At 39.8% G+C, this 22856-nt stretch overlaps 1 protein-coding gene across 3 annotated transcripts; it reads left to right on the top strand.

The window, feature by feature from the left end:
* The first annotated feature begins 275 nt into the window (after positions 1 to 275).
* On the top strand, positions 276 to 22176 carry U2AF1 (U2 small nuclear RNA auxiliary factor 1). 3 transcript variants are annotated; one of them, XM_075073933.1, is made up of 9 exons: positions 320 to 385; positions 4526 to 4613; positions 8327 to 8393; positions 9297 to 9363; positions 13470 to 13519; positions 14531 to 14629; positions 16403 to 16536; positions 17005 to 17097; positions 19081 to 22176. In XM_075073933.1, the coding sequence occupies exons 5-9, from the start codon at positions 13490 to 13492 to the stop codon at positions 19247 to 19249; spliced, it is 525 nt and encodes a 174-aa protein (XP_074930034.1). In that variant the 5' UTR covers positions 320 to 385; positions 4526 to 4613; positions 8327 to 8393; positions 9297 to 9363; positions 13470 to 13489; the 3' UTR covers positions 19250 to 22176. The 3 variants fall into 3 exon arrangements, with proteins under 3 accessions (XP_032646058.1, XP_032646059.1, XP_074930034.1); XM_032790167.2 differs by lacking the exon at positions 8327 to 8393 and having other exon boundaries at positions 276 to 385; XM_032790168.2 differs by lacking the exon at positions 9297 to 9363 and having other exon boundaries at positions 276 to 385.
* Positions 22177 to 22856: the final 680 nt, after the last annotated feature.

The following is a 22856-nucleotide window of genomic DNA, read 5'->3' as shown; positions in this document are numbered from 1 at the left end:
CAGTCCCGGGACATGGAGGGTTGGAGGGTCCGGCACGTGCCGGGCCCCCGTAGGGATCCCGACCCTGCGCGCCACACGCGGACTCCCCGCAGAGGGTCGGGAGCCTTGGGGCGGGCCCAAGCTGCGCACACCGGGCTGAGGGAGGCCGCGCTGACTCAGCCCCCGCCGCGGAAAGGAAGCTGGTGAGGCGATGGGGGCGCATGTGCGGATGGCAGCAGCCCCTCCCCCATGCTCCGGTCAGAGGCTGGAAGGCGGTGGGCGGGGCGGAGTGTTTCCGGCGCGAAGCTCTGACGCGCTCAATCGGCGCCGGGGCCTCTCCGGCGGTCGGTTGGTGGTGGGAGATGGCGGAGTATCTGGCCTCCATCTTCGGCACAGAGAAGGACAAGTGAGTGCCCTGTGCCGGAAGCCGCGCCACTGGCGGCGGCCCAGCGCTCCGGGTACCCTGCAGAGGAGAGATGGCGGGGGTCGGGCTCGTGCGGCCTGTTCACATAATGGGTTTCAACGCGGAGTCTTCCCCTCCCCCCCATCGGTCCTCGCTGGGTTCTCGCGCCATGGAGCGCGCGTCCAGTCTGCGCCGCTGCCGCAGTTTATTGCTTCCCGTCCTGAGGCAGGCGGAGCGGCCTTGGTGATTGGAACGTGGCGGCGCGCGCGCTCCCTCCTGCGGGTGGGAGAGGAAACTGGGCGGCGCGCGCTGCCTTCCAGAGACCAGGCCCGCGCGCGCAGTGGGTAACCGCCGTGTGAGGGAACGGCGGTAACTGTCCCCACGCCAAGCGGGCTGCGCGCGGCAGAGCCTTTGCACGGGCTTGTTCGACGATCCCCATGGGGAGCCGGCCCGGACACCTGCGCATTCGGGGCTGGGGGGAGGCACTTTGCGCGCGGAGTAGCGCCCCACGTGCTCTCCCGCGCTCCCCCTGGCGATCAGAGTCTGCCGTCGTGCTGCGGGCGCGCGCCTCCCGCCGGGCGGGTCCTCGTGTCTCGGTTTGGAGCCGTGAACAATTGGGGATGGGGCCCAGTGGCCCCTCCCCCCCCGGGCTCCTTTCAAAGTCTGCTCAGGCTAGTAACTCCCTTCCGCGCGTCGCCCTCTATAGAGTCGCCTCCTCCACACCCTGAGGCCGCGTAAATCCAGGTCCTGCTGCTCTGGGTTACAATGGCGAAAACGGCCCTCCCGGCTCTGCTGTCGTTTTGCTGCTCGTGAAGCTCTGATCAGTAAAGGCCCTGGAGCCGTTGCTGTGCCCAGTCAGGAGCGCTAATGTATCCTCTTTACACTAGATTGATGTCTGGAAGATTCATTTTTGCAAACTCGAGGGCCTGCAGTTTTGCTTGTTTGTTTTGTTTTGCTTTTAAAAACAAGCTTAGGTTCTATAGAAACGGGTGTTGCCCTTGATTCTGTCATTGCCTCAGTGGATTTTTGATGGCTCACGGTCATCCTTCTGTCAGAAAATGAGGGTATGTGGCTTTTGAATTTTCCTTATGTTGCTGCCTACTTGATGGAATGGATTGATGTTAATCATGCAAACATTTTTGATCCCTTTAGGGACTGCGCATGATTCGCTGCCCTACCCCCACGTCAGTCCCATACATCCTCATTGAGGAGAGTTTGAAAATGAAACTTTGCAATGGTCATTGAGTTGAAATTGTTGAGGTTATTATGAATTATTAGAAGTTTTGTAGTTTGGTTTTTAGCTTTGGATTTGGAGTGAACTCAGTACTCTGTTTTCTTTTCTTTTTTTCTGAGACATGCATCTGAAGGTGTGTCTACACTACAAGTACTGCTGTAGTGCAGACACATACTATAGGAATGGAAGAGGTTTTTCCATCGCAGTTATATAGTGGTCACCAACCCTTTGATCGTGATCAACTGGTCAATCCTGGAGCCTCTGCCAGTCGATCACGATCTCCGGGCCTCTAAAAGTCCGGCGGTGCAGCAACCTGTCGTGGCCTCACACTGCTTCTGGAAGTGTCTGGCTGCTGGCATATCTCTTTTGCCGTGGAGGAAGGGGCCGGTGTAGCCAGCCACTTCTAGGAGTGGGGTGGGGCCAGGGCAGGCGGGCAGGCAGCCTGCCTGGCCCCTGCTGCGCCGCCACCTGTGGTAAGCGCCTCCCGTCCGGACCCTGCACCTCACACCCTCTCTTGCACCCTAACCCCCAGCCTGGAGCCCCCTCCTGCACTCAAACTTCCTCCCAGAGCTTGCACCCCTCACTCTTGCACCCCAACCCCCTGCCCCAGGCTCAGCCTGGAGCTCCCTCCCACACTCCAAATCCCTTGGCCCCAGCCCAGAGCCTGCACCCTCTTCCACACCCCAACCCCCTGCCCCATCCCAGTGAAAGTTAGTGAGGGTGGAAGAGAGCGAATGACCGGGGGGTGGGGGGAATGGAGTGAGCAGGGCCTCAGGAAACGGGTGGGGTTGATCTTAAATTCAAAAAGTGATGTTGTGCATTAAAAAGTTGGAGACTATTGCTGTAATATATCCGTCTCTGAGGGTTGTCCACACTTAAAATGTTGCAGCAGCACAACTGCACTAATGCAGCTGTACTACTGGAGCACTTCAGTGAAGATGCTACCTACAATGATGGGAGGGATCTTCTCCTGTTGGTGTAGGTAATCCACCATAAGAGGGCGGTAACTCTCTCAACGGGAAATGTCCTCCCATCAACATAGTGCATAGGAAGTTAGGTTGTTATAACTGTGTCACTCAGGGTTGTGGGTTTTCTAAACCTCTGAGCCACTTAGTTATACCAACATAAGTTGCTAGTGTAGACTGGTGGTTCTCAACCAGGGGAACACATACCACTGGGGGTATGCAGTGGTCTTCCAGGGAGTACCAAATCATCTACATATTTTTCTAGTTTTACAACAGGCTATATAAAAAGCACTAGTGAAGTCAGTACAAACTACAATTTAATACAGACGAAATGAGAAAGTATGCCATTTGTCAGTAATAGTGTGCTGTGACACTCCTGTATTTTTGTCTAATTTTGTAAACAGTTTTTAAGTGAAGTGAAATTTGAGGGTTCACAAAACAAATCAGAGTCTTGAAAGGGGTACCATAGTCTGGAAAGGTCGAGAGCTGCTATAGACCAAACTTGAGAGGCATGGGTGGGTTGATGGAAGAGTTCTCCCATCTGATTGCAGTGGGGGTTAGGTCAACGTAGCTACATTGCTCAGGGCTGTGAAAAGTTTTGTGCTAAGTCAATCTAAATTCTAGGTGTAGGCCAGATGTGAATTAGAATATAATCTTTAATGTGTTGTGAATGTGTCATGCTGTGATCTGGTGATAGAAGTTGCTGCCTAGAAGCCCAAATATACACTTGAACACCTTTCAGATTTTTTCCATGCCTGTAATTGTGACTGCAAAGTGGAATTTATTAAAATCATTGGTGTCAACATGCAATACATGTTATGCACAGCCCATTAGAATTAAGTGCTTTTCACTCTGTTCCTCTGTGTGTTCTTTGTAGCTGGAGCTACAATGTGAAATCTGCCAATTATTTAAGTTCTGCTTTTTAGTTACTGTACTGAACATACCACAGTTAAGGTTGGGCGGAAGGGGACAGTGGGAACATAGCCAGTAAACAAGTTGGTTTCCTTTTCAGCTCGACAAAAGGAAATGTGAAGGAATTATTGTAAATTGTGAGTGTATGGATAAAGAAAAGTAAATTTAAATAAAAGCAAGGTTATATACTTTGTGTATGCATATAGCCCTTATTGACAGTTTTCACTCTCCTTGCTCTCTGTACTATGTAGTGCCTGTATTTACTTTTCATAACCAAGGTAGATAAGTCCTGTTCTCATTGGTTCATGGGCAGTTTATGCTACTGTGGTACAAATTACCTCTTGATTATAAAGATAGTCAAGGCTAGGTCTAGCAGTTGTTTGCATTTGTAAAATTAGAAATACTAAGTGTTCATTTTGTATGTTTCATTGGGAGTCAGCAGGGCATTGAACTGTGTGTTGCGGGGTGCAGGGAGAGAGGGGAGCTAAGATAGTGGAGTCTGTCTTCCTGTGCTGAGAATCGCACCTCCCAGCTGCAGTGTAGACATCCCTTAAGTGTCAACTATTTAACTGTTGACTGTTTTAGCTGGTGGGATGGGACTGAAGCTGACTGAGAGGGTGGAAAGATTTGGGGCTTGCCTGAATGAAGAGAGAGAGAGGAAGGGGAGAAATGAAAGGAGGAGAAACAAATGGAAACAATAGTGGTTACAGATGAGAATATTTTCCTACTGACCAATGCTGAATGTAACAATAAGATACTGAATAAATACACTTAAGTACTTCACATTGCAGCTGCTCTGTGTGCTTTTGATTGTCCTGGAGTTCAGCAGATCTCTCAGGTCATGGATGAGGGGGAATCGGTATAAACTAACCAATCCCATTACTGTCTTGGACTTTATTGATTTGATTGATGTATGTAATTGTGCTTTAAAGTTAAGTTGATAGGGTGCATTTCTGTTAAATGCTAATTATGTATTCATATTCTCTTGCCTTGTATTTCCATAGACTAATTATCTCGTTTTTTTACTTGCAGAGTCAACTGTTCATTTTATTTCAAAATTGGAGCTTGCCGTCATGGGGACAGATGTTCTCGATTGCACAATAAACCAACATTTAGCCAGGTTTGTTCCCTCTTGTAGAATTTATGTACATATCTCTTTAAATGTAGGTTCTAAGCACTTCAGATGAATAATTACCTGAATAATTATCCAGAATTAATTGAGGCCAAACAACTTCATGTATTTTTTTTTCCTGGGGAGGGATTGTTTTCTCCTCCATTTTCTTCTCCCAGCATTTATAGTGGTCTCCTATCTCCCTAATGGTTGCAGGGAGCAATGCTGTTGTAAGCTTGTCTATAGTAGAGACCAGACAGTACTAACTGTAAGGTGTGTGCTTTCTCAGAGATGTTTAGGCACTTAACCCATCCTAGATTGATTACATCACAAACAATGGCAGCATGCTCTACCCATCCCAAATGTCAGAACTTCCAAGATTTTTTTTTTTTTTTTTAAAGCAAATTTGCTTCCTTATCTGACATGGTCAGAAGAGATTCCCCCGCTCCTTCGTGATCTTTGGCCTAGGCTAAAAGTGTTAGCGGTCACTTGCTTAGCCCATTGGGTGTGGAAGGATTGCTTCTCTACCTTAGCTGCTTAAGGATATACAATTGGCTCTACATATTATCCAGACAGTGGCCGGTTAAATGTTACCTGTGAAATGAGGAGTGGATATAGGCTAAAAAGAGAGGGGCATTGGTTAACGTGTATTTTTGATTTATTAGCACTACAGTTCTCTCAAAGAACATCTTCCATGCTCCTGGAAAATTTCCGCATTTAAATTACAACTTATGTTTACCTTGTTTTCTATCATTGCTGATTGTCGAGATATGCAGGTAAAGAGATGATTTCTCATTTCTCATTTTTAGTGGTTAGGAAAGCTCCTGCATTTCCAGCTATGCACCCACAGAAATGCAGTATATGCAACAGTGGAAGTGCCTTGCTAATATGCCTCAACTGTGACCTGGAGGGACCACTTCTAAAATCTCATCTACAGTAGAATTCTCCCCTTTTAAGAAGCTGCTTTAAAATTCCTCTTGCAAACATAGCTATGCTAATGAGAGTGGTCAGAAACCATGTATTTTTAAAAAATGTTTTAATATTACAATATGGATTCATAGAAATGTAGGGCTGGAACGGACCTGAGGAAGTCAAGTCCAGCTCCCTGTGCTGAGGGAGGACCACATAAATTTTTGACCATCCCTGACAGGTGTTTGTCAAATCTGTTCTTAAAAACATCCAATGAATGGGATTCCACAACCTCTTGGAAGCCTATTCCAGAGTTTAACTACCCTTATAGTTAGGAAGTATTTGCTAATCCCGAACCTGAATCTCCCTTGCTACAGATTAAGCCCATTACTTCTTGTCCTACCAGAGACATGGAGAAAAGTTGATCTTATTCCACTTTGTAACAACCCTTCACATATTTGAAGACTGATTTCAGGTCCTTCCTCAGTCTTCTTTTCTCAAAACTAAACAGGCCCAGTGTTTCTTGACCATTTTCCTCAGACGTCAGCTTTCTAAACTTTTTATCACTTCGGTTGTTCACCTATGGACTCTCTCCAGGTTGTACACATTTCCTATATTGTAGCACCCAGAGCTGGACGCAGTATTCCAGCTGAGGCCTCAACAGAGCCAAGTGTAGTGGGACAGTTACCTCCTATGTCTGACATATTTGACACTCCTGTTTATACACCCCAGAATATTAGCTTTTTTCATGGCTGTTTTTCGCAACTGTTGAGTTATATTCAGTTTGTGATCCACTGTAACCCCCATCCGTCTCAACAGCACTACCATCTACACAGTTTTTCCCCATTTTGTAGTTGTGCATTTGATTTTTCCTTCCCAAGTGAAGTACTTGTCTTTGTTACATTTGCTCTTGTTGAATTCAGACCAGTTCTCCAATATGTCCAGGTTTTTTGAATTCTAATCCTGTCTTCCAAAGTGCTTGTAACTCCCCCAACCTTGATGTTATCTGTAAACTTTAAAGCATATTCTCCACTCCATTATCCAAGTCATGAATGAAAATGTTAAATAGTACTAGATCCAGGACTAACTCCTGAGGTACCCCACTGGATATACCCTCCTAGTTTGACAGCGAACCACTTATAACTACTCTTTGAGTATGGTCTTTCAAGCAGGTGTGGACTTGCCTCATGGTAATTTCATCCAGGCCACATTTCTTTAGTTTTCTTATGAGACTGCCATGCAGGACTGTATCAAAAACGTTAGTAAAATAAAGATACATCATAGCTGCTGCTTCCCGCTATCCACAAGTCCAGTAACCCTGTCAAAGATGAAAAAATTAGGTTGATTTGACATCATTTGTTCTTGACAAATCCATGCTAGCTATTCCTTATAACCCTGTTATCCTCTAGATGATTACAGATTTATTGTTTAGTATATGTGGGTTAGCGTAGGCCTGGTTGTAGGGAAACTTGGGTTCGATTCCTAACTCTTTCACTGATTTCCCGTAACAACACATCTAATGGATACTTGCCATCCATGCTGTCTGGCTTAAACATGTTTTCAGAAATCACTTTTTAAACCTGAGTTTAAAAGTAATTATTTCTTAACCTGGACCAGCAATTTTCTCTCTGGCAATTTAGTCCTTGTTTATCTGATGTCAGTTGAAGTGAACTGCTGGGCTTGACAGGGTCATGTTGTGAAGTCATAGTCTAGTGTGTGTGGCACTGGACTTGACACACAAGCTGGATTGTGATGTCACTAGTGAATTTGATGTGTAATAGTTTGATTATGGAAGACTTTGTGCAAATATTGGTAATCAGCTGTGATAGAAAATTGAGGAACAGATCTTATTAATAATTAATAGAGAGCTATTGCCATGGTTATATTTTACTGTGTTGCCACCACTGGTGCAAGTATTGGTTTGGTTGATGTGTTGGTAAAATCAGTATATGATTTAAATGTAATTTAACAGGTTTTAATCTCTTGGTGGCATCAGAAAACAAGTGCTGCACCAGTTAAATTCAATTGGGGATGAAAGTTCATGCAAACTAACATTAAATTTGTATATTAAGTAATTAAATCTGAATCTCTTTGAGCAGTTTACAGTTATATGGACATTGGAATTTTATGTAATATTAGTTTACTAACTTAAACATGGTTTGTTTTTTCAGACAACTTGATTTTAAGAAGAACGGTACAAATGTAAGGTTTCAAGCCTGCCTGGTCTAATTCTTCAAGTAAAAAGCAGAAGGGCTAAAAGGATATTGATCTTTATTGAAGGATCGGAAAACGTGAACATTTAAAACTATTATATTATTTAAACAGAAATTTCACCAAGAAACTGCTTGATCAGACAATAGCGGGTATCTAGTTGATATTTGAAAAACTTGATATCTGAGGCAACTGTTTAAAGACTTTACAGCATCACATGCTATGTACTGTGCACTGATACAAATGCAGCTTTTCTAGGTTTACAGTAATGAATTTGGTTTAAGATAAATTTGAGTATCTACATAACTGAGCAGCTTGAAGTGCATGGTGACATTGTACTTCTGACACAAGATGTCATACGCTTACTTCAAATAAACAGTTTCAGTAGATATACTTGGGACAGTTCACTAGGGAAACCAAACACAGCTCTTTCTTGGTGGTTAATTTAAAACTGTTTTCATAATATGATGGTTTGGTTGCAGTTTCAGAAGATACTCTGCAAATACAAAAGGAAATATCTTATGAATAGTTGTCTCTTTGCAATTGTCTGTTATATGCACAGCAGCCAGTAGAATTCCCCTTTTTATTTTTTTTCCCCGCAGACCATCTTGATTCAAAACATCTATCGTAATCCCCAAAACAGTGCACAGACGGCTGACGGCTCACACTGTAAGTCCCACAGTTGGAGAAATTTTTTTAAAGAATGGTGTTAAAGAGCCCACTCATAATTATGAGACAATAATGTTGGCTTCTGAGCTGCTGACATAAAGCTGTTGCAAACAGGACAAGTGATGGAACTCTTCTTGCGCATATATCAAGAATTTGGTAAATGTGCCTGTTTATAAAGTGCAGAAAGTGACTTTTATAAAAAGATAAACTAATTGGACTTCCTTGATTCAAAATCGTTTGCACAGTGCATGAGCATTACATCCTGTAACTCTTAAGCCCTGTCACTTATTGTTGTATTCATTTTTTAAATGATTACTTTGCAAGCATTTCTCAAATTCTTGATATAATATGAAAACTTAGGTATATTTATGATGTACGGTAAGTTGCCCAAAATTGTGGATTTTATTTCACCTTTCCTTTCTTTAGGAAATGGAGATTTCATGTTATACCATGATTACTGTGTTATACATTAGAGTTATCCTGGTTTTAGTGTGTCTTGAGGGGTTGTTTTATTCACTAATTGTTCAATAAGGCCAAAATCAAACATCTGCATATGATGATACCTTACATGTTACAGCTGTTACTATGACACTTGGATACCATTCATTATATTGCAAACTTTTTTTTGCTTGAACCCCATGTAAACACTCCAATTATAATGGAGGTGAGCAAAGTAACTGTTAAAGTAAGAATACAGTAATCGAGTATCATGAGATCTCTATTGCTTTACAGTGTTAGGTTTGTTCAGAAAGGTCACCAGCTAAGTGAAAATTTCTCCTCTTGGGAGAAAATAACTGCCTCTCTTTCAGCACTGAGACTCGGCTAAAGCGATCACCAAAAGGAAACCAGTTTCGTGTTAAATTTCTTTTCCATAATATAAAGTTGTTGCGTTTTGTATTTCAGACCATTGCCCTCTTGAACATTTACCGTAACCCTCAAAACTCTTCCCAGTCTGCTGACGGTTTGCGCTGTAAGTTCATACAAGTTCCTTCACTGGTTCCCTGGGCTTGATTGTCAGAGCTCAGTGTCGACTTAAGGTGGTCTACCATTTTAGTTTAATGGATCAAACTGCCCACACTTCATAAAATGTGTCAACAATTTTTTGTCCTTTTCTCACACACCCTCCCCTACCGCACAAGAATTTGTTTCTTAGGAGAAATTGGATACTTGTCCATTATATCAAAAAGTGGTTGAATTGGTAACCCCTGTAAAGCAGTCTTGATCCACTGCTGTCTCCTTTTTCCCCTTCTTCCCCTCTGTCACTTGCCTGCATCCTAGACATATTTTTGCTGTATGTTTTAAAGGCATGCATTAGACTTCACTGCTCAAAAAGCAGGACAGTCACACATTAACTTAATCCGTAACATGTTTCCCATCATTATGTTAATGTTGAGAGCACTCAAATTTGAAACTTTAAGACTGCTTGCAAAAATATTTGTCCTAGACTAATGATGCAGCTCCCATTTAGTGACTACTTTGGAAGATAAATATAGACTGACAAATTCTTCTCTTCTGCAGCTGTCCTTGTGGATAAGTGCATGTTGCAAATTCTCCCTTACTTTGAAAATTCAAATTCCCCAGAACTAAGTTACATATTTTCATAGTAGGAAATAATTTTAAAAGTACACTTGGGGAAAGGAAACAGTTTGGATATTGTTATGAACTAATTTCTTAACTCTTCTGTAGTTAGGAAATGGGCAAAAAGTCTCGTACTGTGCATCATGACAGAAGTTAAATGACTGAGATTGTCAGTTTGTGACTACTGATCTGTCATTAGTTGAACCAATGACACTAGTAGAAAAAGATCTTAAGGGCTTTAGAACTAAAAAGATGGGTGTTATTTTTCTAATATTTTATAACAAATTGAACATTGAGCATGTGGTGCTAACGTTTTGTTCAGTTATTACTTTTTTAGCCACTATATCATAGACTAGTTTGGATTAGTTACAAGCTAAGTTCCCTGCGTGGCCATGCAGCTACCTATTTAGCATAGCACAGGCACTCAGGGAACCCTCCCCAGTGGAAGGGCGACCGTTCCTTGGTCCCAACCTTGTCCGGCCCCCAACCTGCCAGGCCAGGGCGGCTCCATGACCCCAACTATGCCATAACCTGGACCTGCTGCGGCCGGGGCTCCCCTACCCCAGCCCGAATCTGGGCAGCATGGCGCAAATCAGGGCAGCGCACCCATACCCAGTTGCAACCAGGGCCGCGCAGCCTGGCCTGTCATGGTGCACCACTCCCTGAATCTAGCCTCAGCCTGGGCCTGTCACAGCCGAGGTGCCCCTCCCTGACCTAGCACTGGCCGGACCTGCAGTTGGGGCGCCTAACCTGCAGCCCAAGCCCTCGAGCTACTGCCACAGGGAGAGACACGTCCCCCTGCCCCCTAATCCAGGTACTGCTGTGGGGGGAGTACTCTCCCTGCCGTAGCCCCAGAGCACTCTCATGCACCCCAAACCCCTCATCCCTGGCCCCACCCCAGAGCCCTCACACCGCTGCACCCCAACCCTCTTCCCCAGCCCTGAGCTCCCTCTCACTCTCCAAACCCCTTGCCCCCACTTCACCACATGAATTTTGTTGTGTGCACCAAAATGACGGTTGTCGCACATCACCTCCATATTGGTTAACGTAACAAAATTCATTCCACTCGAGTGGGAACAATTAGAGGGAACACTGGTTACCAGCATTTAATTAGACAACATTCTATTTTATGAAATTAAATACTAATTTAAGAGTGAAATGTGATTCATAAGATTAACATAAACAGCATATCTTATAACAAAACTGATGCACTTGAATAGATCGACTTGACACTTTGTCAGTTGTTAAACCAGGGCTATTTTTTAGAAGTAGAATGTTGCTTATGAAGTTTGTATGGGTTTATAAAGTTGTGTTGGCCTGTAGGCTTTTTGTTATAGACGTTTACGGTGTTACTATCTGTGTATTGCTAAAAATATGCAGTTGGATGTTGGGTACTTCCTACACATCAGCTAAATTCTCAGTGAGCTGGTAACTAATTTGCACAGAATTAAAGTTACTTGGTATGCTGTGCAGCTGTTTAGACTTTATTTGCCCAGATCCTCCTGCAGTTTGCAGGAGTCTTTAGGTAAACAGATTCTCCGAACTAAAGTTTGATATTAATATTTAAACTTTAGTTTGTCTTGATAGATGGGTAATTGTATAACAGAGCTTAACTATACCGGGTATGGTAGAGTTATAGCTCTATTTTATCAATGAGTGTGCTGAAACCCTCCCCGTATCTTTTCAGCTTTGTCCCTATTTAAATACCGCATATATTCTTAATGGGTAGCTAGTTAATGTTGGTGCTTTACTGTTTTCCTCTCCATTGTTGTCATAGAGGATTAATGTTAATTTTGACCTGTAATAGTCTTAATTTTTATCTAGTAGTTGGGCTCTCAAGGTTCAGACACTGGTAGCCCTGGAACCTGAATGTTTGTGAAGTATGTGTATGATTCTTACCCTTTCCACCTTAGAGGGAAACTCTCAAGCACTTCCTATTTCTTTACTTTTCTTTTTGTAATCTTAGTTTGACAGTAGAATGTCCGTATCAGTTTTCAGCACTTTCTCATTTGATAAACTTTGATCATGCCACTTTCTTTCTGTGGAGCCCAAACTGATGCGTTTTTTTAAATCACTCAGATGTTAGTGTGCTATCATTGTTGATGTTGGCACAGCCCTGGGAATATGGTTAGTTATTAAACTGTCTCTATGTAGTGAATGTTGACTAAATGTTTCAGAGATTTTTAAATTGGTGCATAGGAAAGGGTCTCTTGAAAAGCAAACGTTGAATCTGGAAGGTCAAATATCTTGAGCCTAAATTATTTGACCAGTATCCCTTTAACCTTATAGAGAAAAATTGTCCATAGTTCCACGAAGATTAGGAAGCTTGCTTGATTAATATTAAGCATCTTTCAGTAAAGATGAAAAGCTGTTCTAAATGGCATGATTTGCACTGTGATCCAGAAATGACTGGGTTCAGAGCACCTGTTTTCGCACAGCGACTGAGGCAAATAAACGTAGCTTTATTGGATCCTCCTCCTGTCATATTGCAGGTTTTGCTCAGTAAAGCAATGGTGTTGCATTTTAAAGGTTAAAACATTGTTCTTGCATGAAGTGCCACATCTGTTTTAAAGCTACTCTATTTGATCCTAATAAAGCCATTTAACTGAAGATTTAATCAATCTGGCTTTAATGTATATGACTTATTAAATAAAATGTATGGTAAAATGGTGTAGAACTGAAAATATCTCTTGTAATTTATTTTGTTATATTTGATATTTGAAAAATGAGCAAAATTTTAATTTACATTAGTTTTTTAGCAGCAGGCAAGCAGCACTCAACTGCAAAGGCCAGCTAGGAGTATGAATATGATCTAATGTGAATATATAGCCAGGCTCTCTCGCTTTAAAAAAAAAAGAAAAGAAAAACCATTCTACAGTATTACAGAAAGATAAATTGACATTAAAAATAAAATGGAGAAATGCTTTCTACCACAAAGCCACATAGTTTCACTCTACTGAGGAAACAAGAAAAGCGTATCTTGTATTCTGGACAAATTCAATGGATTACGATGAGTTGCAGTTTTAATCACATCAGTGATTTCTCAAACTAGTGTATTTATACTGGAGGAGTGAACTTCATTAAACAAAGCTCTGCCTTTAGGAAGAGAAATCTTAATAATCATGCTTTAAAATAGTTAACGTGACAAAGCACTTGCCTTCTGTGTAGGTAAACTATTGGCAGAGGGTGGGGTTCTACATTTAATTAGTCACATTTCAAACTAAATCCTTTCCCCTTAAATTTGGCATGTACCATTTGGATGCTGATTAAAACTTGTCTTGATTTGACCATATTAGTAACACATACTGAGATATTCCTATCTTTTGGGACTCAAAGCTGCTCACAGTTATTTTTAATACTTCTTAATGGTTAACTACATAGCATTTCTTATGCTTCGGTAAATGACTACTTCTGTTCTCTAAAATATATTTTGTAGTATGTTCAGAGTCTTGTCATTCAAATACTGATTCTAATCTGTTCGACTCTTGGAATTTGCAGGTGCTGTGAGCGATGTTGAAATGCAGGAACATTATGATGAATTCTTTGAGGTATGTTGAAATTCACTGTTAAAAATTTTTATATTCTTCAAAGGCAAAGTTTAGTTGGTGGCAGTGAAAAATTACAAAAATAAACCCTCCAGCTAATCCTTGATGGGATGGAAAAAGGAAAACTATAATTCTCCCAGATTTACCACTTCTAATTCTGATAAATAGGGCTTTAAATGCGCATTACAAGAAACATTCCCTGCCCCAAAGAGTGTACTGTTTAAATGATAATAAGATTGGATTCTAGGAGTGATCAGGGAAGGATGGTGGAGGGGGAAGAAAACACAAATTAGACATTTGGTTGCTTGACTGAAATGTGTATCCTGTTAGTGTCTAGATATTTTTTGTATACCTTCAGTTTTACATATTAAACATATAGTTCCTGTTGTAGTCCTTCTTTAATTTACATATAACTCTATTGTTTATATTAGACCTTGGATTAAGTTTCAAAACAAAATACTGTATGGTCTATTTTTGGTGTGTCTCCCACTGTTTTTTCCTCACACAGTTGAGTTAAAAAGTATACTTCAGTGTTAGCAAACAATTTATAAATTTTGAAGTGTATGGTGACCAGACAGAGAGTGCGAAAAAGTAAAACAAGAGATGGGGGGTAATAGAAGCCTATGTAAGAAAAAGACCCAAAAATCGGGACTGTCCCTGTAAAATCGGGACATCTGTTCACCCTAAGTGTAGTAGACTGGAAGATTGGCTTTTCTTTCCAAAGGGCATGGCTTTAGTGTCTTGTATATCTCATTTTCTAAATAAAGAAAAGTTACCTTTTAATTGTGTAGTTAATTACTTTATCCTTGTAGTACTCACAGGGTATTAAATATTGTCCATGCACACAGGCTGATACAGTGCCTTCCCAGAAATTTACAGTCTTAGAACAAAAATGTATGAAGGGTGTTGGGAGAGAGAATAGTCTTCCTGCTTAGTAATGATTAATTGTCTTGTAGGTATGTTTAATCCATCTAATTTGCACAATATGTTTTTAATAAATTTCTCTATATTTAGGAGGTCTTCACGGAAATGGAAGAAAAGTATGGTGAAGTTGAGGAGATGAACGTTTGTGATAACCTTGGAGATCATCTAGTTGGAAATGTATATGTAAAGGTAAGATACAAAAGCACCTCTGCAATACATCATGAATATAAATTTTCTTTAATATACACAATTTTAACATTTTCAAAACATGATGGCACCTTTATAAAAGTAAATACCTGTACACTGGGGAGAGCAAGTGAGTGTGTGTGTGTTTTTGTTTTGTTTTTTTGTTTGGATGGATTAGAATCCAAACCAGGCAGAGGGGAAATACATCCCCTTACAGTTGAATCTGTCTTGTTTTCATAAAGTTTGATCTCACCTTTTTAGTTGTGAAGATATTTCACATAGATGAACTGTTGTCTGATTTACATTTGGGCATTGAAATTCAGAGCGGTGAACTATAAAATTGTTAACTTACAAGTGTGACTGTGACCTGCTTGATTAAATGTTAATTACTTTGTTGTTGGAGAAAGACCTGGTTGTATTCAGGAAATGCACTTGAGAGGAGTTTCCATTTACACAGAATGTCTTGCAATTCCTCTAAAGCCTCTCAGAACAGTCACACTAGATGGTTTTTAGGAGAAGACTAGAATAGCTGGGTTCAGTTTTGACTTTAATTGTGACCAGGATCACCTCAGTCCACTTGAGTAAAAAATACTGAACTGTCATACTGTGTGTTAATTTGTGTGTCAACTGGTTAAACTACAATACAAGTAAATTTTTTTTAAATAAAATTCCAGTCGGTTTTTTTCAGATGTTGCAAGATTGTTAGCTTGGTTTATATTCTTCCTGTGAAACGTAATAAATAGAATATTTACACTGTTGCTCATTACAGTATTAAACTTTAAAATTAGAAGTATAGTACGCTTAAAGGGGTCAATCAGATGAAAATCATACTTTAAAAATTCTTACCCATCTTGCTAGCAGTTGAATTTATTAGAACTGTCATAACTTGCCTGCCCTTTGCACCTTGCTCAACTTGAACATTGAGACGATTTTTTTTGTAATGTCGATGAGATCATTATGCAAACTGGAATAGGTATAAAAAACAGATTAAATGAAATGGCATTTGTACAAGCCTGACCCTGAAGGAAGTGGGGGGAGGAGAGAGTAACTGGGCATTTACAAAATTGCTGAAATGCATACAGCCATTTTAAGTATTACTAGATTTATCCTGACACCCTTCTTTACCCAGTCATTGATTAAATTCGAAAAGTATTTATCACATGCTTATTTTCCAGTCAGTTTTGCTTTCTAGTTATTATGTAATTAGCTCTGTGTATTGTTTTGGAGTGTAAACACTGAAAGGTGGAATATTGGTTTAAATCTCCCAGAACCTTGTTATTGCACACTTAATCTTTTGAATTAAGTGTTTATCAAACCTTCTTAGAGAACATAAATTCATGGTCTAAAATGCTTGACAGCCTCTTTAAGCTCTAATTGTCCAGTAACTAGTGAGTTAGATAATGATTTTCTGATATACTTGCAAGTTACGATGTTATTTGATTCATATTCCTTACAAATGCCTGCAAGACCAATTAGTCTTTTAAACATGGAATGTTAATGTTCAACAAAATTATTTAGTCTGAAGAGAAACCACTAAGTCTTCTCCAGATTGACTGTTCATGTTTAAAATGTTACTGCTTAAATAATAAACTGAATGGACCTACATATGTTTTGTTAAAACACCATTTAAGAGTAGGGGCAAATAGAATATAAAATGGGCTTCTAGTTTTATTGCTGGCCTTGAGCATGTATTAAATATCCAGCCGGGAATTAAAATAGATCAAATGTTACCATTTATGTAATATTTTGAGAATGTTAATTTTACTTTCTTTTCAGTTTCGTCGTGAAGAAGATGCAGAAAAGGCTGTGATTGATCTGAACAATCGCTGGTTTAATGGTCAGCCAATTCATGCTGAGCTTTCACCTGTGACTGACTTCAGAGAAGCTTGTTGCCGTCAGTATGAAATGGGGTAATGAAACGATACTTGCTACTGCTTATTTATTATAGTAGCTTAGAGATACCTCCAAGTTAAGCTTTTCATGAGTATAAGGTTTCTCAAGTGCATTTCCAAACGATGCATTCAGAGAAAATACACTTAAAGCTACACTAACATCTAGATTCTAGAGCAAGCTCAATTCACATGCCTTAGCACCCTGTGCACTCAATCTCTTCACAAAAAATTTCTCTTCACTTCTGGACATTCATGCACCAGGCACACAGGTAATTCCATGTAAATTATGCTCATGTGTAACTCTGACTTCAGGGCAATTACGATATTTTACCAAGAGACATGCTTCCCAATTTAATGTTTAAATTGTTTAATGTTACATTAAAAAAAACACAGATCAGTTAACGTGACCACAGGTTTATATAGAAGAAAAGCTAAGAGTATAAATTGGAAATGCTTTCTTTGTGGTAATTTTCTTCTACTCCACAGAGAGTGTACGCGAGGAGGTTTCTGTAACTTTATGCATTTGAAGCCCATTTCCCGAGAATTGCGACGTGAATTATATGGACGTCGTCGTAAGAAGTAAGCATTTTATATTTTTAATTTAAAGCCAACTGATGCAAATAATTTAGGATTTTTTCCCTAAACTTTTTGAAGACATAAAGAATAGGATCTGACTTTGAGGAAAGTTGTTTAAATCATTTTTTCCTCTCCTGATCCTCTTCTGGTGTGGAATCGCAATCTGACTCTTCTGTAAATATTCAAGACTTAATCTGGCTTTATGGCAAATTTTAAAAATAATCAAAAATGGAGGGTGGCAGAGAGAGTCAGTAATGTGAAGTACAGAGTTTCCAATCAGTTCATATCCATTCCATGTTGGGAAAGTAAAAGTGATGTCTGATTGGTGCATGTGTCAGATGAGTTGGTGATCTTGGTTCCATTGCTAGTGGACAGTTGCCAACATCACAAAATTCCATATCTGTTGGTGCTACTGTTCCCCCTTGGTAGGCGTGCTGTGTATCGAATGGGCAATAGGTAGAGTTCCACACAGCGGCAAAAAGGTTTCTGATAATCTTAATTCAGGCATGTTGGTGAACGTTGCATTGCTGCTATCAGTATGAAACCTCTTTTATTGATAGGACTTCACTTTCCAGTATTATCAATTAAACACTTTCACAAACATTCATATTTTTCTAAAAATGCTGTTGAATTGTCTTGCAATAGTTTGGGAATTGGAGTCAACTTAATTGTGAAAAGTTCATATTGCATTGTTTCCTGCTTGCCTGATAAATTAGGTATTATTTAATTTTAAATTGAAGGTGTCATGGATATATTTATACTAAGAATATTATAATATTGTAAAAGATGTGCTGCTGACTTAAGAGTCATATGGTTACTTTTCTGGTTCCTGACCTCTTTTCCCTTAGTCAGAAACACTTGAGCTTGGCTTCTCTTTCTGAAAAGCCTTCCCTCATCCTTTCTTGTGAGATTTTATGAATATGGATTTTCAAGAATGGATTATGTATATTTAAAGGTGACCTGCCAGTATTGTAACCAAAATGAGACTTGTGCCAAATGTTCCAAATTACAAGGGGCAAAGTAAACATTCAGCACAAATGATGTTGCTTTTTCATCTTTTGCGTTACACATATACACTTTCACCCTATCTCAAAAAAAAAGCACCACACAGTTTTGCTGTGATACGCCAGAATGCATCATTCTTTCATGTCCTAGATCACCCAACTCCCCTGAAATACAAATTTGGTGTGTTCGCAGGTTGAGGCAAACACAGTTGCTCAGTTCCACTTTGAGCTCCACAGCAATGCCTATAAACAAAAAACTCTGTAGTTCATATTTCGTAGCGTAAGTTCAAAAAAAATTTAAATGTATAATTTTCCATTTGGTAATAGAAATGACTGGTTAAAGCTTTTCAAAATCCTTCTCAAATATTTGTGACCTTCCTCCCTAAGAGGCTGGCTCTGGAGCTCTGAGTAGCTGTGACATCAGAGATGCATTTTTGGGCTCTTGCAGCTCACTGGCCTTACTATGTTGGTGATGGAGAAGGTGGAGACTGAAGAGGAGGAAAATGCTTTGATCTCATACTAGAGAAATTTAGTACAGAAAATCCTGATTTGTTAGACTTTTTTTTATATATAGCCGGCCCTGTGGCTTTAGACTTGTAGTGTACCATTAAATCTGTAAATGACTACAAGAGACTTCTCTCAGTGCTCCAACTGGTTCTGCGTAATAGTGCAATTAACTTAGAGGGGTACTTACAGGGAACTGACATTTTTCTGGCCTTTCAGACAAGTGACTGCAGGTAACAGTTTTCACTATACATACTGACCCTTCACTGTCTAAAACTGAAGAATTCTATAACGATGGCTTTGTGGGCTTGAAGGTGCTAGGCTCTTAGGTGGTGGAAGTACCTAATCACTACTTTATTTCAAACTCTACTGCTTTTTCTAGTGTTTTTGTTTGAGTGATTGATTCTTGGTACTCTGTAGAATATTGCTGCATTGTTTCACCATATTTAAGAACTACAATCTTAATGCTTTTTTACAGGCATAGATCCAGGTCAAGGTCCCGTGAACGTCGTTCTAGATCCAGAGATCGTGGTCGTGGAGGTGGTGGTGGAGGAGGAGGAGGCGGTGGTGGCGGAGGAGGAGGAGGAGGAGGACGGGAACGTGATAGGAGGCGGTCGAGAGATCGTGAAAGATCTGGTCGATTCTGAGCCATGCCATTTTTACTATTGTGTCTGGTAGAAAGTGTTGTAGTCAATTGACCAAACAAGTTCCTAATGAGATTTTTTTAAAAAAAGATGGGCTTCTGAATAAAAATTTGTAGTGATACAGTATTCTTTGTGTAACTTGTTTCTTGTGGGGGAAGTCTTTTGTTAACTGTCATTCCTCTTTCTTGACAAATAGCTGGATTAACTATGCTTGCGGTAAAGGTGGCAAATGTATAGGAGGTGCAAGTTTTTACATTCATGTGAATTAACTGTTAAGGAAAATGTGCATGCCTGTGTATATAATATAAAATAGTATATTATATACATGGATAAAGTGCTATATTGCTTAAGAGACAGTTACAATTTAAGTTTCCCTTTTCTGCTATTCTGTTTGCTTATTTAGGTTAGTTTAGGCACATTTAAAGGAAGGCTGTGCAAATTGCATTTATTTACTCAGTAGAAATGCTAAGTTGCAAAAATATGTATGTTAATAGAAGTCTGTGCACTGTCTATCACTGTGACTGTGGCATTTACAATAAATCCAGTTCATTGGTGTAAAATCTAAAGCCTATTCTCTAAGCCCTCGAGTAGTTGAGTTGCTACTCCTGGCTGTGCCAGAATTCATAGTTATAGAGTTTTTTTTTATTCTTCACACACACACCTACCTGCCTCAGGTGATTCCTTAGAAGGACAGTGTATCTAGTGCAGTATTCAGGCTAAAGTTATGAATTCAGTATCTTATAACAGAACATCAAGTTATCATGCAAAAGCTCATGCTCCATACAGCAGGATGAGTTCTGTATAAAAAATATCTGCATATCAGATCCACCTTCATGAAAGTTTCTTTTACTTGAAGTTCCATTGGCTGTCCTTTAACTGAAAGCATATATCAGTATTCAGGATAAGGAGTAAGTTGGGCGCTAGTGAAAAGTACACTGTACCTTCTCCATCTGTTGCTCACTTCTAAGAGAAGATCTGACCTGTAGTTAAAAGCATCTTTTCCTACATAAAGCACTTGCATAGCAAAGCTAATGGACAAGAGCATTTTATTACATTCTTAAGATATTTTTAGGCTTACTCTGTCTGCATTCTTCATTGCAACTGTGAATCAAAGCTGTACGTCATAAAGCAAGATACATTTTATGGGATTCAGTGCCTCTTCTAGCTCTAAAGCCTCTAACTGATGAGTTGCTGGAACATCTTAAGTGCTATATAACTTGTACAGTAGCTGACTTTAGAAGATGTATAATCAGACGTGGATCCCGGTCTGCTTATCAATTCATGAAATAGCATAATGGGTTGCAGAAAGTATCCACCAGTTATAACTTCCTGTACATCAAGAATTATTTAGCTTCAGAAAGAGAGGAATTTACTAATGCTACTAGTGTTTTCAAAACCTTGTATTAATGCAAACTTGCCTAAAAGTGATTGAAGAATAGCTCTATTTAAATGCAGTGGATATAGACATTTTGTGGACAGGCTTATAATTAACTTTCAGTTTTTATTTTTTATCCCCAAAAGATAAACGTAAGAAAAGACAGCACTTGCTGGCACTTGGAAGTGGCAAATAGTGATTAATAATACTGAAGGAGGGAAGCAGAAAATCTTACACATCTTACCTCTTTAAGGTGAACTTTTGGGCCAAAATAAAACTTGAGTTATTCCCAGATTTGTGCAGAATGCCTTCACTAGCCAGGTTAGGGGGATATCAGCACATACAGAAACTTGGTTTTAAAGGCTAATGGCAAAGCAAAAGAAGCTTTTCTCTTACTGTACCATTATGATGTGTAAAGATGGCTTTGATCTATGTTTCAGTACACTAGAAATCAGTTCCTGGCTTCCTGTCACCTCAAGGACTTCAACAGTGTTTTGAGGACCTTGGGTGCCAAAATCACAATGAGCTGAAACCTGGGGGTAGCCCTGCCACCAACTGAGAGGTTGAGATTGTTAACTTTGCTCTCTAATTCACCTCAATGTACATGTTAAGATTTACCCATTTTCTCTTCAGTGACATTCTGTGTTACTTAATACCCCTTTCTAGTTAAGACTGCAAAATCCAGCAAGATAGGGACAGTATTCATGTGCATTTAGGCAATGTCTACGGATAAATCAGAGATTATTTTGTTACGTTTTGTGTGGCAAACAGCATGTGTAAGACCTTGTCTACGCCACAGAGTCCTGATGCTAACTAGCTAAACTGATATAAGCCAGTTTTTACACAGTGATTTGTACCAGTTTATTTAAATCATTTTAGCCTGTTACAGCTTTTGTTTGTAAACAAGACCTAAACTAGTACACATCACAAGTGAATTGCAAAGAGCACAATTTCTTGTGCTTTGCTTTATTTTACTTCAAAATTTTCCTCCTCATTGGAATCCTCTGAATGCATCATTTTGTGGCCTTGTGAATTAATAATGTAACTTAAATATGCATTCAGGGACACTAATAGCAAGCCAGGGGATGTCACTGAAATTCACAAGGAAGAAAAGCTTTTACAGTTTGTACATTTCCACAACCTGACTAGTGAGAGCATAGACCACAAATCTAGCACAAACTCAATTGTCATTGTAGCCTCACCTGTAATACTGCATACTACGCTAGTGAAATTGTTCAATGTGAACTTTTAAAAGGATTTGGCACAAATGTCACTTCCTCAGAGCCATTTAAAACTTCTATTTAGGCTTATTAATGAAAATGGAGAAACTTCACTTTATTATCCCAAGCCCCCTCTCCCCATATACAAAGTGTAGAACAAGGAAAAAAATTTGAAAGGTACCTACTGATGACCATTTCCAAATGTCAAGATTTCGTCTGTTGAAAAACATCACTTTTAGCTCATGGAATTTCTTAATCTCAAGTAAATGACAGCATATGGTATCTTTTGATGTCTGGATATGTTTAATTTTAAATAAACTCATAATTCCAAGTGACTTCCTCTTATTTGTATTAGTCTCAAATCTGATTTGTCTGTAAAATGCTTCTTGTCCATGAGTATGATGTATGTTAAGACTGTAAAAAACAAATGGAGAACTTGCTCAAAATAAATCTTTTTTGATACATAACTGCACGTAATAGAAACATAACCCTTCTTTTAAACCAGACATTTTTCTTTAAAACTGTGCCAGCAAGGTTGTCGGGTGCTAAACATTTTAAACACCCTACCTATCGTCAAAACCATTATTTTCATTTGTTAAGAGACAGATCTCTTTATATACCTCTGTGTGTGTGTGTATACATTCTAGGGAATGGTCTTTGTTTCCTCAATCTAAAAACAATTATAAATCCATGTATAACACTTGGGCACTCATGGTACAAGGTGTAGACTGCTGTCTTTCCTTATGCAACTCAATAAGGGATATACTTGAGTAAAGGCTACAGGATCGGGTTTGTATTTGATTGTAGAAATCAATCTTGCCTAATACCACATCTCTTATTTAAGAACATGACAGAAGGAGCTTGCACAACTTAGGAAATACGTAAGTAGTGTCTTAAAAGCCTAATACACTCCCTTTCTGCCTGTCAGTGTACAACACAACTTGGTAAATTGGTTTCAGGCAAGGGTTAGCAATTGTCCTCTGCTGACATTGTCACTATGTTTCAAGCTATTTGC

Source organism: Chelonoidis abingdonii, chromosome 1 (genome assembly GCF_003597395.2).
Source record: "Chelonoidis abingdonii isolate Lonesome George chromosome 1, CheloAbing_2.0, whole genome shotgun sequence".
Taxonomy (NCBI): Eukaryota; Metazoa; Chordata; order Testudines; family Testudinidae; genus Chelonoidis; species Chelonoidis abingdonii.
This window is presented reverse-complemented; position numbering and strand designations above follow the sequence as displayed.